This window comes from Rhea americana, unplaced genomic scaffold (genome assembly GCF_003343005.1).
Source record: "Rhea americana isolate MKP2758 unplaced genomic scaffold, rheAme1 scaffold_18, whole genome shotgun sequence".
In the NCBI taxonomy this organism is placed as follows: Eukaryota; Metazoa; Chordata; class Aves; order Rheiformes; family Rheidae; genus Rhea; species Rhea americana.
Genome location: NW_028185927.1, coordinates 3,449,225 through 3,469,391, shown reverse-complemented (window position 1 = coordinate 3,469,391; position 20,167 = coordinate 3,449,225). Strand labels below are relative to the sequence as shown.

The window sequence follows — 20,167 nt, the reverse complement described above, 5'->3', positions numbered from 1 at the left end:
TTAGAAGCTTGTATTGATTAAGGTGTGGAGCAATTTTAATTAGCCAAAATACTGTCATGTCACTACAACATTTGCTCTCAATTTCTTGGTCATAATACCATGGCATATCCATGGGGGAGCCATTGTTTCTGCATAAGCATTGGCAATCAGAAGTGATTGCTGGCACCTGCCTACAACAACATGGTTTAGTACCTGGAAGTCTGACAGAAAAAAAAAAAACTCTGATTTTTTTTTTTTCCTCTCCATAATTTGCATAATTACCAGTAGAAAGACAATGCCATTTTTTCAGTACCTCTCTATGTTTATCTGGAAGGATTTTTCCTCAAAGATTTTTTTGGAGGGGGAAATCTGCCTCATRTAGAAACATATTTATGCTTTTTTAAAGTTTTTGCATTCAAAGGGAAAGATGCCCGTATCAGCTGATATAGGAGGTACAAATAAGATCATTGTGTGTGTAACGTGCTTTCAGGGAATCTTAGTGGTAAAATAYACAATTTGAAAGTGTTTGGAGCAACAGTATAAAATATATTATTATGTCTATTTCTGAATTTAAAAGTTTTTTTAAAAAAATTCTATTTTCTCTTCAGATGACTTTTTGGTATTGCATTTAGCTGACTTGATACGTATGGCTTTTATGGCTGCCACAGATCACAGTGATCAGCTCCGTCTTTCTGGACTTCAAACATTGCTAATTGTTGTTCGGAAGTTTGCAGCTGTTCCTGAACCTGAGTTTCCAGGCCATGTAATTCTGGAGCAGTATCAAGCTAATGTAAGCACCACTGCTAGTAAGTTAGAAAAATGTAAAGTGACAGCTAATCACCACTGCTAGTAAGTTAGAAAAATGTAAAGTGACAGCTAATCAGTAAAAGAAATTTGCTTTTTGCAGTAGGTAGTGGTGTTGTTGGGTTTCAGCTAGTTTGTTACTGAAACTGTTATTAATTATCTTCAGCCTTAACGTACTTAGAAGGCATTTTTTCGGTCAGTCAGTTTTAGACCCAAAGCTTTTGAAGGCTAGGGATTTTTTCCCTCTTCCTTATTTGAATACAGCAAAAAGAAAACAGAACATCATTATTCGTTCCAGAAGATACTGATTTCAAAGTGTGGTAGTATTGCAAAAGCAGTTAGGAACAACAAATGCTTCAAACTCTGCTTACTAATAAGTAAGCTTTTGCATGCCACAGTCCTCACACTAGGATATCTTGATCAATAACTAAGCTAGAGAATGTAAAAGCATGGATTCTAGTCACAAGGTCTATTTCAGCACAAAAAAGGAATACTTACAGAAGTATTGCCCTGATCATTTTGCATTCCAGATTACGCTTGCATTAAACATGACAGGCAGCTGTATTAATCCTCATCTGGCTCCGTTTCCTCAGTTTCTAGCATGTATTGTTTAATCACATCAGTTTCTCTCATAGAAGCAGAGAGAGAGAGTGATACYGAAGACAACCTAGGCAATGAGCATGAACTGAAATGCAGAAAATTCCCCTTGAACATAAGAAAGCACTTTAATGTGAGGGTGTTTGAACACTGAAACAGATTGGCCAGAGTTTGCACCCTTGAAGGTTTCAGAACCTAACAGGACATGGCTCTGAGCAACCTGCTTTAGGTGACCCTGCAGTGGGGCTGGACCAGATAATCTGCAGAGGTGCATCTAAACCCTAACTATTCTGTGATTTTGATCTTGCTTTCCCCTTTTGACATTAGAATTCTATTCTGTTGGCATGTCTTTATGAGGGAAGGAACGTTGCCCTGAGATAGTCTGTAACTACTAAGCAAAAAATACATGTCCTTGCTGTACAATACCATCAAACAGCTCACAGATAGCTCTGGTAATTAACTAACACTCCATTCTCCTCCTAACCTTCGTTATCCTTAAAAAGTTTTGTCTAATACTATACTCAGGTCTTCTCATTAAATATTTTATAGAAGTTAAAGAGATGTGACACAATTGCATATCCAGTCCTTTTCTTGTCAAAATTCTTTCCATAACAATAACCAGAAATAGATAGCTATAGGAGAATGCCTTTTCCAAATTTAAATGGTGGTTTCCCCCATAGATCTTGTTCAGAAGTTCCTTAAATGAAGTCTAAGCCATGGGAAGGTCTTAACAAACTTTACTTGTCATTAGAAAAAAGTCCTTTTCACTGATCTTCATGAACTCAAGATGGTTATTTATGCTTCCCATACTTTTATTATGTGGAGGTTCAATGTAAGTGTAAAAACATACTTGTTTCAGTGTGCCTATTGCAAAAATCTCGTTGGTCATTCAGCATATAAAAAAGCACATAGTGACATTAGATCTTCAGCTCTCCCAAAACAGAACTCTTTCAATATTTCCTCAAAATGATGTAAACAGTTACCAAGGTAATTTTTCAGGAGGAGCATGGTTTCCCCCCAGTAAGAGACTCTGAAAATGACATGGCTGAAATAAAAGCCTGAGCTTACTCAGGAGTAAATACTAGGGCCTAATTAGGAGATTATTTCTTTAAATTACAGAGACTGAATTGGTCCTTATCTATTGAATAATTCATTCTTGTATCCTCTCAGTGAGGATATGCCATTGCACTGGACGTTCCATACATAGTCTTATTAAACTTTGTATTTCCATCTCAAAGAGTTTCAGACTTAAGTGAGTTTCAGATATCATTTAAAGTGACAAAGAAAATTTTTATTAGCCTTTAGCGAAAATAGCCTCCAGCTATAAGAGTAGCTGAATCTTTGAGAACTGATTGGTAGGGGTTTATGTGTTCTTTATTAGATGAATAGAAATTCTCTTCTTGCCTTCTCTCACTTTGCAAAGTTGACCAACTTCAGCCATTTATTTCCTTAAGGCTATATTCTTTCTGAGTAAGGAAATGTCACTCATTGAGTCTCTTGTAAGTCTTAGAATCATAGAATCAGTAAGGTTGGAAGGGACCTCTGGAGATCATCTAGTCCAACCTCCCTGCTCAGGCAGGGTCACCTAGAGCATGGTAGACAGGGTTGCGTCCAGGCGAGCCTTGAATACCTCCGGAGAAGGAGACTCCACAACCTCTCTGGGCAACCTGKKCCAGKGCTCYKTCACTCTCACAGGSAAGAAATTCCCCCTCACGRTCAGGCRGAACTTCCTGTGCTTCAATTTCTGCCCRTTGCCTCTTGTCCTGTCAYACGGGACAACTGAAAAGAGTTTGTCCCYGTCCCCTTGACACCCTCCCTTCAGGTACTTGTCCACATTGATCAGATCCCCCCTCAGTCTTCTCTTCCCCAGGCTGAAGAGGCCCAGCTCTCGCAGCCGTTCCTCASAGGGCAGGTGCTCCAGCCCTCTGAGCATCTTTGTAGCCCTGCACTGGACTCTCCCCAGTAGCTCCATGTCTCTCTTGTCCTGGGGAGCCCAGAACTGGACGCAGTACTCGAGATGAGGCCTCCCCAGGGCTGAGTAGAGGGGCAGGATCACCTCCCTCAACCTGCTGGCAACACTCTTCCTAATGCACTCCAGGAGACCATTGGCCTTCCCGGCCACAAGGGCACATTGCTGGCTCATGGTCAATTTGTCATCCACCAGCACTCCCAGGTCCTTCCCTGCAGAGCTGCTCTCCAGCAGGTCAGCCCCCAGCTTGTACTTGGGCATGGGGTTATTTCTCCCTAGGTGCAGGACTCTGCACTTGCCCTTGTTGAACCTCAGGAGGTTCCTCTCTGCCTTCATGGTTTCAAACAATGTTTTTATTTTGAGGGCTACTCATCAAATCAGGACTTCAAGAAGGAAGAGGTTGCTGTTTCAATTTTAGAATGTGGAAAGAATAGAAGTGACTTTGAAAACTCCTCTCAAAGAAAACAATGTCTTCTGCATAAGCAAAAGAAAACAATTTCATCAAAATAGTCTGAGAAAAATGAAACTGGAGGGCTGTGCTTTATTAAAGGAAGACTACAACACAACTTGCTTATGAGAAGTAATTATTTAGTCAATTGCTCATTATGTATTAAATGCTTTATAACTTCTGTTTAGGTTGGAGCAGCACTTAGGCCTGCCTTTGCTTCAGAAACACCTCCTGATGTCACAGCAAAAGCATGTCAGGCAAGTGTTGAAAATCAGTATTCCTAAGTGGTAGACCCTCTGAAATTTTACTTTTGTTTGATAAGTCACAGGATWAAAAGGAAATAATAAATCATCAAGACTTTAGTTGTTAATGCACAGAAAATAACGCCATCCATGTTACCTTTATTTGGTAACACCTCAGAGATTTTATGCACTTTAAAATCTTTTGAGAAACTTTGTAATATTTGATGCTTCAGTTGTAAAATATTTATGACATCATTGTAATCATTTTGGCTTTCRTCTTATGCATATGCATACTGAATTATAATGCTGTTTCACATTGGTTACAATCTGAGATAAACTATATTTGAGTAGAAATGAAATGTGTGTTACATCATTTTATAGTTGAAGAAAGACGTATCCAGCAGTCTTTGGCTATTGTTTCTAACTAATCCTGTTTTAAACATTAGGTTTGCAGTGCCTGGATAGCAAGTGGTGTAGTAAGTGACCTTAATGACCTTCGAAGGGTTCACCAGTTGCTAGTGTCCTCTTTGGTCAAAGCACAGGCTGGGAAAGAAGCACAAAGTCAACAATATAATGAAAGCACTTCAACTATGGAGATACTGGCTGTGCTTAAGGCGTGGGCAGAGGTTAGTATAATGCTCTGTTACAATATTCTTTATCTGTTACGTGAGTGAGAAGCTTTCAGACAGAATGGTTTCAGGAAATACGCTCCATGACATAGTTGTTGGTTCCAAAGCAAACTTGGCTTTGATTCCTCCGAACACTGCATGAACACCAGCCCTACCTAGGTCAAAAAATAAACGTGATCCGTAAGATGCTTTGTAAACTTGACAATGGCACCCTTCGTTAAACTGTTTGCATTATACTATTCAGATTTCTTAACATGTTCTACTGACTCAATGCCCATTTTAARTTGGGAAGGTATAGATAGTTACGGTGATCTATCAGTTTTGAATATTCATCATGTATTGTCTTTGTTTATTGGCATTTAATTTCTTACAAGTGAGTTCTTGTAAGTTAACAATGTCAGTTAAGTATTGCAGTGACTAACTGGCTTTGTAAAGTCAGCTCACATGAATGCCTGTTTTAATACATGTAAATGTGAGGTTAGATATTTAAGAATCAACAATGTCAGTAATGTCTAGAAGATGTGTCTTACAAAGCATTGGTAATGAACTTGGTGCTGACAGTAGATAACCAGCTAAATATGAGCTAATATGAAGACATAGGTGGTTAATATATTTCTTAATACAAGCGGAGAGGTGCCATGAAGAAGAAAGCAGGTGATGTCAGTAGATGGTATTAATGACAACATTTGTAGAAAAACATAACTTCTGGTGGATAGATTTGAAAAAGAATATTGGCACAATAGGACAGCCAGCAGAAAAAAGCTAGCAAGTAGGAATAAAAATTTTGTAAACATGCTGACATTGAGACGTTTAAGTAGATCGGTCTATCTCATCTATTCAAGAAAAGGTGTCTTGATAAATCCAAAATGCTTATATGGAGTAGGTGTTTTTAAGGATACATGGCTATTAAACCTATTKCTGGTCAGAGGCTGAGGCAAAAATCAGACTGTGTATGAGGCCAATTTTAAGAACTGAAGATGTGTGAATTGCTCTAATCTATAACGAAAATCACTAGAAATCTTAAAAGCAAAACCTTATGTTTTTCTACTGGATCTCAGATGTGAAAAGCTATGATAAAGGAAATCGGGGCAAGCTTTCATGACCTGTAATTTACAAATATTTCACTTAAGTCCTAGCTGATTCCTGCTGATTTAAGATCTTACACATTTCTTATTTCCAGAATTTGAAGGGTTTTACACTTAAAGATTTTTAAAAGCAACATCAGTTGTTTGGGAGAGTGAGCCTCAGTCATATTTCATGCAAATGGAGTAAGAATCAAAACAGAAAAACTGAGTTAAAATTACTGAGATCACAAAAATCAGTATGTGTAATTTTGTTAATATAACCCAGTTCCGGTCTGTGGTATCCAAATTTATGTCATTTTTTACTTGTTGAGCAAAGGCTTGTCTTTGGACACACTTTTTTTGTAATATTTTAACAAGATTCCAATAAATAGTTCAGTTTAATGCAGACTTAGGAATATTGACAGACTTCTGACTGTAGTCATGAACATGGTCATCGCTACTTTTATACTTCCTGTGCATATTGAACTAAACTCAATTAAACACAAGTAAACATGATTGTCTGTCATCTCAGGCCCTTCTCAGTATCCCGGTCTGAAGTAGCTGACTATGAAGCTGTCTGGTCTCCTCCTTTCCCTCTCCCTCTCCCCCTCTCCCTTTCCCCCCAGTCTTATTGTAGACTAGATTAGAATAAAATTAATATTTTGTCAGTATTAAAAAGAAAGAAGTAAATAGGATGACCTCACTAATTCACAGGTATGATATCATGAATGATATCCTTGGAAWAATAGTGGAATCGTTGATTAAAGGACTTGATAGAGAAAGAGTTGTAGGATTATACAACTACAAGTTTGCATAGGCTTATAGAAAATAGATCTCATCAAACTAACTGTCAGGAGTATGGGCAGTGTTTGTTAAATATTTAGATTTGAGTGAGATGACTTGAGCCTGCATAATACAATATGCTAAATGATTGAAACTGGTCTCATAAGTTTCACCAGGAATCTCGTARTTCTCAGAATGTAACTATAAAAATGAATTGTCTTTTGGAGGACATGTAGCTATCAGAATTGTTCTCAACTTTAACATTTTTACTGGTGACCTGGAAAAAGATATAGAAAGCATTATTGCAGGGAAGGCATGCTTGAAAAGCTACCTTTAGCTTACTTGAACTTGTGTCCTATGTCTCCTCTATAGCTGAGGAGGAGAGCTTTTCTCCATGAGCGTTTCACAGAGGCTAAACTAAGCCGCTGGTTTGAAACATTATCTAGCCTACTTTTTTTTTTGAGTAACTAAAGAGGCATCTAGGGAAATTAACCTTCTCAAACTGAACTGAACCTTTTGATAATAACACTTAAAAGTCTGCAAATGATGCAAGATTGTCCTCTTCATAATTTACTGCTAATAGAGAGTAATAACGGACATCTGAGAAGTTGGTTACAATTGTGATATGTGATTTCATTGAAAGGAACGTAAGGGAATGATTTTACAGTGATTTCATGATTACAGGTATATTAGAATCATCAGGATCATGATTACAGGTATGATATTATAGGTATAGGTATGATTACAGGTATATTATAGGTTCCTCGGTCCAGTGGCTAAAACTATAGCAAGGTTTGGTCATTGGGAGTTGAAGCTGGACAAGCAATATATACTTTTTAAGAGCCAGGAAATTAACTGGAGCTACATTTAAGAATTTTAGTAGGTTTCCCTCTTTCAGAATCTTGCATCAATATTAGATGGGGGAGGATATTCCAAAGGTTTAGAAAATAAGTGCTTGTTTAGCCGTGCTTACTTGAAGTAGGAATAAATTCTGGGAGAACATAGGCCTGCTAAACAGGCAGTCATACTTGTGATCACAGTAGCTTTTGAAGTTTAAATGTTTGTGGATCTCTCTCTTTTCCTCCCAAATATTTAAACAGGTTTACATAGTTGCAGTTGAAAAGCAAAAGAATCGAAGTGATGCACATAGTCACTCGCTGAAAATTGCAAACCCTACAGAAGAAAGTTATAGAGATACAGCGTCTTCAGCCAGCGGACTCCTAGAGTTAGTTCAGGCAGATCTTGGAACTCTGAGCAAACTCTGGCTTGCTGCACTTCAGGATTTTGCTCTCTTAACTTTGCCTTCGGAATATGCATCTCAATTACCTGCTGAAGGTAGGAAGGCAAATAATCTGTATTGTCACAGATCCCTTATAATATCCTAGCTAACTTGAGCTAGATCACACTAAGATCTAAACTATGCAGTGAATAGGGCACATGGTTGTGTACCTATCAAAAAAAATCACTGCTTTGAGAACAGGTTTCACTGGTAGGAAAACAGTGTTTGTTTGGTAATTTTGTTTGTTTTAGATTTTTATGGCTTAAAAAAAGGAAGAGATAATTGTATTGTATTTTATCCAAATAAAGTGCTTTCAATAGCGTGAGTTTAAATATTGTATGCTTTTCAGAAAAAGTCATAAAATATAGTAAATATCATTCCAATGAGAAGCTGAATCTCATTTCTGTAAGAATGAGAAATTACTGTTTTTGAAAATAGATCACATCCTTGAAACTGTAAATTCTCTTCTTGTAGGTGGTACATTTTATACAGCAGAGACAATCGAAAATGCCAGACCTCATTACTATAACTCCTGGGCACTAATACTTTATGCTACAGCATTATGGCTAACCAGCACAGGTTTCATCGTTGTTGATCCAGATGAAGGAGTTGCTAATCTCTCTAGGCCTGTCACTCCAACTACAATGTGTCAAGATTCTTCTTCCAGACCCCTGGTGAAATCTCCTGAGGATGTGAATACAGACAGATTTCATCTTATCTTGGGTTAGTGAGTGTATAATCTGTCTAGATGTTGTAAGACAGAAAGTCATTTTAATAGCTATAAACCTGTTGGCAAAGAAATATGTAATTGTCCATGYCTGACTGCATTGTTTAGTATTGAATCTCTCTGACAAACATATGGTCAGAAGAATTTTAAGTCCTAATGACAAAACTGTGTGTTTTCCCAATTGTGCTTAAAAAAACAGAACGCTCTGTTGAGCTAAGTGTTCCAATTACTGCTCTGCTCRTAAACAAGCAAGTTCAAGTTTAAGCATAGATTTGATCTTCGTTGTAGCACTTCAATTACAGAGAGCTTCACTGAAGTACACTGTTTCACACAAAGCTCTGTTCAAGCTTCCTTTACTAGACTAATCAGACAGTTGAATTTAGTCCTAATTCTCTAAATTTACACACTGTAGGCATTCCTGGTTATATATTTTTTTCTTTTGGTCTCTCAGTTATATCCTTGTTTTGTTCTCTCTTTTTGAAAAGAATTTATATGACCCAGATGTATATGGCTTCTCTTTTGAATCCCAGAATCGCCTTCTCTCTGTATAGAGCCAGCTTTGCTTTGAACTTTGCTCTCAGTGGGCCTCTGAGACATAMGGCACTACTTTTCCATATTTCTTGTGCTACTTTGTTAGTGCTTTAAATTTTATGTACTTTACCATAGACACATGCCTCCTGTATTCTGCTTCTGAACTTGTTCCACTTGTTCATTTTTTCACTTTGTACAGAGAAACCTGAAGGACTTTAAACATAGACATTTCTGTAGTACAGTATTTTTTAATGTACTTTGATTAGTATCCCAAGTCATCACATATTGTGGAGTGACATCTGAGAATATGGCTCACAGTTTACATGAAGTTTCTCTTCAACACCATAGAATATCATCTGAAGAGTCCTGAAACCTCAGAAAGAAGCAATTGTTTTTATCTGATCTAGGATTTGCAGGCATTAGGTTCGTGTCGTTTATTTTTAGCTGATGGTCGAGTTGTGGTAAGCATATGGTTAGCTGCAATCTTTTGGATTTTTGTGAAATGAAAAGACAAAGCCTCAGCCTTTGACTTTGTGAACTATTGTTATTTTCCCTGTCGTTTTATTCTATTACATAAATCAGTTTGGTTATGTAATAGAATACTTGGCAAGTATTCTGGGATGTACTTACTATGAATTGCCACCTATTTGTTGGAYCTACTGCTCACTGTTTTACTCAGAAATTGCTTGTGTTTTTTGGATTGTTTGTTTGKTTGGTTTCGTTTTTTGGTAATAGCTGTTTATAATCATGTCTTACACTGCGTAGAAGCAGAAGTCATTTCGTTGTTTTGGCAGAAATAGGGCTCTTGCTCCAAATATTAGCAAATCCTATGTCTGTTCAATATAGTTAGATTACTTAGCTCAATTTACAAAATTACTTTTTAAAATTCCAAGAGTGTTTTTTTCTCCTGATGTTTACAGGAATTAGCGTGGAATTTCTTTGCTCTCCTCGATCAGATGCAGCAATGGAGAACATTACCTCCTGCTTACGTGCTCTACAAGCACTCTTTGATGTTCCGTGGCCGAGGTCTAAAATAGGTGGTGATCAGGTAACAGTGATCAAAAGCCCCAAACTGAATTCCGTGGATTTGGGAAGAGGCTTCCTGTCTTTTAGACCACTCAATCCCATAAGGATTCTCTCTTGCTGTTCTATAGTACCAGACAAGCCCCRGACAGTCTTCCCCAATCACCTTTTCCATTCAATGACTAAACAGCATGCTGCTGTGAAAAGTTGTTTAAAGAGAGTGTTTGTGATTTATTCTTTGGTAATGAGTGTAATACTGGATTATCAGTTTCTCTCCATCARAAACAGTCCTGTAGAGGAACATTATGTGGTCTGCTGATGGCATGGGAAGGCTCTCCTAAGTATATTCCATTCTGTTGTCAATCTGTCTTAATTGTAATCTTTGCTAATTTGTAGCATGTGTGCTTTATGCCTGTCACATGTCAAATGAAAATATTTTTGGTTTGTGTACATTTGTGATTTTTAGACAGAACTGAGGTAAGACACCATGAAAATGTTTGAAAAAGAAGCTAAAGTGGATATAAAGTGGAAAACAGAACTAAGACTTTTCTGGCGTAACTGAAGTCTTTTACTTTCCAATTCCCTGTTTAAAATAAGCAATTACTTGAATATCAGATTCAGAATCACATTTCATATGCAAAGCTGTCTTCCTTTTATTTTCATTAGATCTAATTATTTAGAATTTGTATAGATAACATAATTTCTGTATTTAAATAATGTCARTTTTGGTAATGTTTTAGTTTCACTGTTTCACTAATTCATTAGTTTCAGTAATGTTTTGGTTTCATTAATCAAACCATGTTTAAAGTTTAATGGAATGTCTACATTTCATTTTTATTTTCTTTCTGTTCTATAGTTAGACTTCAACAGTTCAGAAATCAAATGGTATACGGAAAAGAATGTTGTTGATGTGACCTCTCCTCTTAAAACACTTTTAAGAAATACTCGGAAAATTCAGAAACAAATAACTTGGTCTGCAAGTGAAATCTTCAGTGCATGTGAAAGCTCACTGTCTTTGTGTAACAATAAATAGGATTCTTCAGCTTTCAGAATTAGATGAAGGGGAGGAGGCTTTCCAACAGAGTGACAGAAAATACTATTTTTTTTTAAATTGTTATTCCACCAAATATAATCAATATAAAAGTCATTTTGTAGCATTGAGTATTTGCCTACCTGAAAATGAAAAATGCAATAAATATATAAAAACTGAGGGAATCCTAATAATTTTAAATTTTTCCTGGGCTAATATCTGCATTGAGAAAACTTGTTTTAGTATAATAAAGTACACATTTCTGACAGTTCTCCCTCTGTTTTTATTTTGAGATTTATTGTCTGAATATTTCTGAGGATGACCTCTGAACACTGATCTGGTCATGAGGCAGGCTAGGCAATTATTTTGAAGATAGTCAGTAAAGAAGTTGAATTGTGACTCTCGAAAGAAAAAGCAAGTGTGGTCACTTTGAAGCTTTTAATATATATACCTACAGTATAAAACTGAAGGAGGTAGAATTCATCACATATTATTTTCTCTATATATTTAGTCAGTTAATAGAATATTGGGAAAGTATTAAATTTCTTACATTTGTTAAAGGCTATCAAGGGAAATACTCATAAGTACAACAAGCAACATGTGTAAGAAAGGGGCTTGCTTAAAACTTTAAAAGTGGGCAGTTGAATTCAGCATGCTGTCAGTTGGAGGTAGGAGTTACAGGTTGAGGACAGTGAAGGAAAAGGACGTATAGTGCAGATAAAGTCATCAAGGACCTCAAAAGTGAGATCAAGCAGCTTATGTTTAAAGCATTGTAGAATAAAAAGGAAAAAAGGCAGGAACACTCAATGAAAAAAAGTGATAGAGGGATATGGGAGTGGGTATGTAAGCTAGGCATGACTGCAAGGCCAAAGGAAAAAAGCTTCTGTAGCAATAGTGATGTGAGATACCAGATACCTGGGTTAAAGTTTCAGTTTTGAAGACTGCAAAAGTAGCATCTTATAGATTATTTCTGTGTAATGTTTGTAAGACAAAACCCTGCATGTGAGGACCTAAATAATAGTCTGAGTCAGTATATCCCTACTGACTACTGTATATCCAGGAATCTTCAGCACAGCAGTAGGTGAATTATATGCTTTACAAAGACACAAAGCTGTAGAGGGAGGAGAGAAAAAGAGCACAACACAGAACCTTTGTTGGTGATGAGGGGTAGAAAAGCCAAGGAGATTATTCAGAAAGGACTAATTTTCTAATTACCCGAGAGCCAGGTAGAGACAGAATTCCAGAAAATAAAGACAATGATTTCAAGAAATGTATCGTTAGTTGCGGTGGAATGGCTAACAATTCAGAGATGGTGTTGTGGCTCCAGATCCATTAAAAACAAGGTTACTAGAGATTTCAGCAGGAACAGTTGTGTTGGTGTGGAAGGGAAGCTGGTTTAGGGAACTGAGAGATCTGAGTAGGATCTGCTGTTTCTAGGAGCTAGGTATCTAAGGAAAATACTCTTAGAACCTTATCAACAGTACAGTGTTTCTTAGTGAGATTGAATCATAGTGTTGGTTTTAACAAATATTAATCATTTGGCACAGAATACCTGTTTCTAAAATTTCTGCATCCAAAAGGGGATATATTAAGCATTTTTCTTACTGTAGGAGCTGAGTATAGAGCTGTTGAATGTTTTGCATCGACTGATACTGACCAGAGAATCACCTGATATTCAGCTTGCTGCCCTTGAAGTGGTTCGGCTGATTCTTTTTGCAGCTCAGGAACATGTGAAAGAAAAACGCAGAAGTGCAGAAGGTACAATAATGTACAAGATGCTGAGTATATCTTATTAGGGTTAAGGCAATTCTATCTTGGAAAACTGCATTTTTGAAGGTGATATTCCAAAGTGCTTCTTAACCTAAGTGTTTCACAGCTGGTGACTTATTGTGGTTTGCATATTGTCCAGGTGCTTGACTTAAGAAATTGGGGTGATAACATAGATTGCAACTGGTTTTGGAGGTGACTGGAGGGTATGAGCAGAGGAGAAAGTGAATACAGGAAAACTGGAGAAACTGCAGTGGGGAGAGGCTTGTGCAGCATCAGGAAGGGAGGAATCCAAGGGGGGGAAAGGGGGATCGATATCAATAAACAACAAAGAGAATCAGCACACACAGTTGTTGCAAGCCAGACTCCACTAATTCCTCCGACTGTAACTTCGTAAGGTTCTTTTCCTTAAAAAAAGAAAAGGGGGGATGTGGGAGGGGAAAAACCCCCAATACTTACATCAAGTGAAACAATATCGGCRTGGTACCTCAGCAAGTTTTAAGTCTAAATCTGTTGCAAACGCTTTTGCCCTRTGACAGTCAGTGCATAGGTTGGTTGCTCATTCAGAAGGACGGATGTCAGCCAGTAGAACTGGGAACATGGTGTGTTTGTTTATGTGCACGCATGTGTATGTGTCAAGATTATCATTTGATGGTGAAACAGTTCTAAGTAGTAAGCTTTTTGGAAGCAAAGTACAATTTGCAGATTTCTGTCATATTTCATCTTTTTTGTTGTAGTTGATGATGGTGCTGCAGAAAAGGAAACGTTACCAGAATTTGGAGAAGGCAAAGATACAGGAGGACTGGTGCCTGGGAAATCGTTAGTCTTTGCAACACTGGAGTTGTGTGTCTGTATTCTTGTCAGACAGCTTCCCCAGCTCAACCCTAAATTAACTTGTAGTCCTGCAGTTCAATCTGGAAAACATCTGCTGTTGTCAGAGGACGGAAGTAGACTGGTATCAGCAGCATTAGTTATTCTCTCTGATGTTCCTGCGATCTGTTCTCCTGAAGGTATGCTATTTCATCAGAAGGAAAGACTAAATGAAAAAATACAGGACTGTTCTAAGCCCCTTGTTACTACCTAATTTTCTCAGCTGGGGAAAATCTGACAGAAAATGTTGTTGATTTGCTTGTAACAACTTTCTGTTCCAATTACTTTAGTTACTGTCAGATTATAAAACAAATCACTAGAGTAATTGAAAGAGTAGTTTTTCTTTTCCTCCCACATGTAGCAGTGCAGTTCCTTTGTACAGGAAAGTATACAATAGCTACATACTTCTATTCTACTTGAATCTTCTATTTGGGAATTTGTAACACAGCCATAATTGAAATCAAAAGGCAAAGATTTCATGTTACTTTTCCATAAAACCCCTCATTTGAACATTTGATCATCTGAACCCATTGTAGAGAGTTAAAGTTGATTTCTCAATTATTGTTCTCAATTCTCAATTAATGTTGAACTTTCACTTCAACATGTTTCATTTTAGATGCACTCCATATTGTTAAGGGTTTTGTTGCTGCTATTGTTATTTTTTAAAGATATATAATATTCATATGTATGATCTTTTGAATTCATACAGCCAYGCCCTATAGACTATTTCTGCCTTACTCCTCTTTTTCCACCTCGGGTATCTGTGTTATGCCTGARGCAAATCATTGCACTTACTGGCTATGGCAATTTTATTTTTTTTTCCTTGCATTTGTGCTCCATCACCATATTCTTCTATCATGGTTGTCAAGGTTTCAGCTTTAGGAGACAGTATACTCCAAGTAGAATAGTTAACAGTTCTTGCTGTCATTGCAGGAGAATGATAATGATTTTTTTTCCCCACATCTGCGGCCCGTTGTCAGTTCAAAGCAAAAGGAAACAGATACAGCATCACTTGGTTCTGAGGGCAGCTACCTTGTAAGAAAAATTATCTATGATCTTCTTTTTTGCCTCTAGTACTTGTTGTCTTCAGCAGTTCAAGTTATTCCACAAACCAACAACTTTCAGGATCAGACCATATGCAATGTTTACACTAGAGAACTTAAGCATTTAAGTAAGATGACTAAAATGAGCATAAGYAAGCTATGGATAAGGAAGCTTCTCCAGAGCAATGCAGATCATCAAAGAGATTGCTTTTATGGAATTGCATCAATTTTTTCCTTTAATAGAAAACTGAAGTTACAGTCCTGTGAATTTCTCTTACTTCAGGCATCTGTCATGATGTTTATGMGTAATAAAATTTACTAATAAATGGTGTTCATGTTTAGTATTTCCTACTAAATTTGAACAGTCAGTTTTTAGACACTTGACAATTTAAAATAGAAGATAAAAATCTTGAGGTTCAGGAGATATTTACACACAGGTCAGAGGCCCTCATTATTTTGCAGATCTCTAATGAACATAATACAAATATATTAAATCTCAGACATAAGCATTTTGGTGAATAAGGAAGGATTTAAGTATACTAAATCACATGCTAAACTCTTTGCTTGCTGAATCAGATTTAAGTTAGGAGGAACATGTATGTATGCAGCATTTTAGATCATCTCCCATATGTGCAGGATCGTATTTGTATTACTGTTATAWTCAAAGATGTAAGAATATGCAAAACTACTATATCAAGATATTCCTGAGATTTTTATAAACAGTATCTTKTTCTGGCATCTCAGCTACCAGATGCTCAGGGACAGATAAGGAACTGTTAAGTAGACTGTGGGATCATCTGCTTCTCTTCTTAGGTCTCTTCTTTTCCAAAATATTCGTTAGACTTGGCTATTTCCTGTTACCTTTTTGCATTTTGCAAGCCTCTTGTTAATCTTGCTAAATTCTTTACTTTAGTGACTTTTTGGAGCAACAAGATTCTTGCCTAATTACACGTCATGTAGGAGAAGTATTTCTTCTTACTGGTTTCAAAATTACTACCTCTTAGTTTCCTTCACAATATTGTTTTCATTGCAAATCATACTCAGATGCTCATAATTCATTTTCCACCATTCAGTAGTTTGTATACTTTAATAATTTCTCATCTCTTAATGCTCCTCAGTGCTTCTCATCTTTTTGTTGTTGCCTTTCTCTGAATTTCAAGTAATTACACACTTCATTTTATAAAACCATCAAGGTAAAAATATGTTCTTTTTTTTTTTTAATTTATTTATCTAAAGTTTAACATCACTTAAGCAGTCTGGCTCCACATTTGCTATTGAAACTTTCCTTCAAATTACCAGTGTTTCCATTCACACGGGTAATTAAAAATGATAAATTATAAATAAAAGAGAACCCAAGAAACGTGCTTCATTTTTTTTAATGTCAAAGGTACCTAAATTTTTTTCACTTGTGTGATACTCATTTGCTTTGTTTTACAGGAAGCGTTTCAGTTCTTCCTACTATCTTGTACCTAATTATTGGAGTACTCAAAGAAACTGCTGTGAAATTGCAAGATGGCCAGTTACCTTTGACAGTTGCTGCATCTCTACAAGCTCTTAGAGGGCTCTTGTCTTCTCCAATGGCTCGAGCAGAGAAGAGTCGGACTGCTTGGACTGATCTGCTGCGTAGTGCTTTGGTCACAGTGCTTGACTGTTGGGATCAAGGTAAGCACAAATTTGGGTGTGTGTGTGTGTGTGTGTGTTCAAAAAACATAAAATGTTTGGGTGAAAGGTTGCTTGTTTATATCAAATTCATGCAATTCTAAAAGATTAATATCTTAGTTACAGAAAAATGAGATGAATGCTTAATTTAAGATCTCTTAATGTCCATAGATGAAATTTGTTTTATTCCTTGGTCCAAATTTAATATTATTCAGAACAATCTTGGTTGTTGCTTTGACTGCAGTCTATATGGTAGTTGTAGTAGTAACCAGTTTCTTTGTCATTTATCTGATGTAGCACAAAACAAGATTTTATAGTTCTTTCCATGGATTATGATTCTTTGTAAATCCTTTGATAACAGCTGGTCTGAAGCTCTTGTTCTATGCCAACTGAACTGTTCATAGGACTGTATTCTAAAGTTTATCAGTGAAATGATATGGCTTTAAAAATGCACTTAAAAAAAAATCTAACCAGATCTTCTGCCAAATTCAACAAAATACAGAATTACAGTATTATCCCAAGATAATTTATACAGTTGTTTTCTGTCCTTAGCTATTTTAAATTGCTACTAAAATTCTATTCAGTGCTCTGTTCACAGACTGTTACTAATGTTTCTTTCTCAATGACTCTCTCTTTTCAGTCTCCAAAATGATCTCTCTTCTCTATAATAGGCATATCAACTATTAAATATTCAAATATTCTTCTTTCATGTATACAGAAAAATTTAATTTAAGAAACTTTGTGCCAAATTAAATAAATTTAGCTTGAGTTGAATGTAATTGTACAGAAATGCACAAGTGTGTGTGTATGTATGTATGGATATGCTGTATTAAATATTTGATGTCTGAAACTAACTGATATATCATGTGACAAAGCAATGCTGAAGCAGCTTTTAAAAAGTGTTACTGCTTAATCTGTACAAATTTCAGCATGTCAAATCTGTAAAAATCCTCTTTAACTCATTTTTATGCATAAAAACATAGATCTTCTTGTAATTATTTTTATATATGTTGATCTACTTGGAACATATTGTGATGTATATTTATTCTGAGAGAAGCAGGTCTCTTTGGCAATCTTAGATTTTATATTTTGTTATAATAGCTCTCTACCAACCCCAGTTATTTTAATCATGTCAGTATAGCTCTAAGAATAACATTCTCTCTTACCCCCTGTCTCACTAAAGTGGTAAATGTCTTWAAAAAAATCTAAATTCCACATTTGAAAAGAAAAAAGACATGAAATATATTTAAAGTGAATTAGAAAAATTAACCTAATCCTCAGTTTGTTAAATTGCTTACATTTAAAAGTTTCTATTGATGAAAAAGAAGCTTAAAGTTAAACGGCTGCAAAAACGAATGCCCTGGCCAAGCACCTTGTCTTATTCAAGCAGTAAAGACATATTGATATTAGTAGCTATATGTTAAGAGATTTTTTTTTTCCCTCCCACTATGGTATATTTATTTAGTTAATTCAAAAAAAAAAAAAAAAAAAAAAAAAAAGCTTAATGTCTTCTTTTGATTGATAATAAATGAGATGTAGAGTGGTAAGATCTACAAGTTCTAAAATGTAGATGCTTATGGTGATCTCAAACAATGAGGAATCGTTGTCTGTGGCTTGTGAATTCAACCGGTTATTTCATCAGTGTTAAAACCACTGATAATTATTGAACCCGTTAAAGTAGTTTTATTTAATTAATAACAAATTGTTTCATTGTTCTTATTAACTGAATTCCAGTTTTCTTCAAAATAGCTTGATGCATCTCCCCCTCTCCTGCCGAAGTGTTTAATGCTTCTGAAGTTACTTTGTTGAGTAAATGAGACCATGCACTATTTAAAAAGGCTCTGAAAAACAATTAAGTTATATAATTCCTAAAACGCATATGAATGATCCTATAGATTTGTTAGTAGACAAACGTTTAGGATGCTGTCCTGCTACCACATACAGCTTACTACCACAGATTTTTTGTAGATAATCAGGCTAAATTTTCCTACATCTGACATGAATGTCTCATGTTCTTCTGATAAATATTACTTTTACCCCCTTGTGTGTAACTGTTTTTGGTGTGCTGTTTATTGGTCAGATTTCCCTTGAATTTTGTTTTTAATAAAATTAAATCATTTACATCCCAATTTTATATTACCTTTATGATTTCTTACGTTTAATCTCTAAGCTGTAGTTTGTTGTTGCAGCATTTGTTATTGGAACTTTGTTCATAATGCTGTTTAGCAAATTATTTGAGAAACAACAACCTCAGTCATATCAAAAGAACACGTTCTTGATGCAAATTTTATGTAATTGTCAAAATAGGTTGTTGTACCCTAGTATGTCATACCAGCTATTAAAGAGATTTATTTCACTTTATACAAAGGAAAAGTGGGACCAGGAGTATGCTAGTATTTCTAAGTATGCATAGCACCACTCCCGAATTCTGATTTTGGCCTCAGTTTTTATTACAGTATACATCCTTGTCAGTGCTTGGACATGCATGGATATGAAAAAAGGGGGTTCACAGAGACCAAGATATTTCTTTTCTACCTCTTTGTAACATTTGATTTTATAGATTTACCTTTTAATGCAAATCTAACAGACTGCTTGCTTTATTGACAGCAGATGGGCTCCTCCAAGAACTTGATGAAATTAGTCTGCTTACTGCCATTACAATATTTGTTGTGTCTACCAGTCCAGAAGTTACAACCATGGAGTGCCTTCAAAAGCGTTGTATTGAGAAGTTTAAATTAACACTTGACTCAAAAGATCCTTTTGTAAGTTCTGGTCCAGTTCTAAGAATATTTATTTCTATTAACAGCATATTAAATGCATTTAAGCTCATTTTCTGTTCAGTTGTTCATTGATTCTGTGTGTTGAGTCCAGTTAATTCTGCCCTGTATAGATCTTCTCTATTTAAAGAACAGTTTAAAGAATTTAGTGAGACCATATCTAGCAGTGCATTTTATCTTTTTTTTTCTCCTGTATAAAATTCCAGATTGCTATGATATTTTTTCRTTGCTTCAAACTGACAGCTTTATACTTTGATAAATACATGATATAGTTGGGTAGTGTTGAGGGCACCTATTTCATTTTATCTGTTCATTTTATCTTCCAAAGCCAGATGCCACTTTTTGCTCAAGAAGTCCCTAAGCTGCAGATTTTTGGGAGCTGGGGGAATATACTATATAACTTCTGCTCTTTGTTAGGCATCAGCTGCTGGAAACTGCTGGACGCAGTATATGAGCTAGATTAATGTTTGTTCTGACCTAATACAAATATTTTTATGTAGTTACTTTAGTACCACAGTCAGATGTTACTATTCTTCATCTAAAAAAGCAACACATCAGAAAAAAATGCTTACTGTTGTTTATTATTACTATAAATACAAATGGTTTTTACAAAAGTTGAGACTTTTTGTACAGTCAAAGTCCAGCTCTGGAAATAACATGCATTCGATACTATATTTTATGAACGTGAGAATTCACTGCAAACTGTTTTTTCTTGCAACCTCTCTGTATATATTCCTGTACTAACATAAAATGAAATGAAGTTACCTTTAACTTGATAAATATTCAGCTGAAGAAATACTTCTTAATATATTAATATGTCTGGTATTATAAATGCTCATTTCYACTGACAGGGAACACAGAATGCCAAACATGGCTGCAAGAAAATGATAGCAGCATATATCACGCATTTGCAAATGTTATCTAAGTGCTTTATGCATTTGCCTTT

The 20,167-nt window shown here is 35.9% G+C and overlaps 1 protein-coding gene across 9 annotated transcripts in view; it reads left to right on the top strand.

Moving 5' to 3' along the window:
• Positions 1-20,167, top strand: part of HEATR5A (HEAT repeat containing 5A) — a 73,032-nt gene that overhangs the window by 50,256 nt on the left and 2,609 nt on the right. For 7 of the 9 annotated variants that reach the window (XM_085301669.1, XM_085301675.1, XM_085301668.1 and 4 more), the window contains 10 exons: positions 588-769; positions 3,986-4,054; positions 4,486-4,665; positions 7,616-7,850; positions 8,269-8,517; positions 9,973-10,100; positions 12,716-12,863; positions 13,610-13,882; positions 16,223-16,447; positions 19,052-19,206. In XM_085301669.1, coding sequence (XP_085157795.1) covers positions 588-769; positions 3,986-4,054; positions 4,486-4,665; positions 7,616-7,850; positions 8,269-8,517; positions 9,973-10,100; positions 12,716-12,863; positions 13,610-13,882; positions 16,223-16,447; positions 19,052-19,206 — 1,844 coding nt within the window. The remainder of the gene's footprint in view (positions 1-587; positions 770-3,985; positions 4,055-4,485; positions 4,666-7,615; positions 7,851-8,268; positions 8,518-9,972; positions 10,101-12,715; positions 12,864-13,609; positions 13,883-16,222; positions 16,448-19,051; positions 19,207-20,167) is intronic. The other 2 variants (XM_085301676.1, XM_085301674.1) reach the window with 2 other exon arrangements.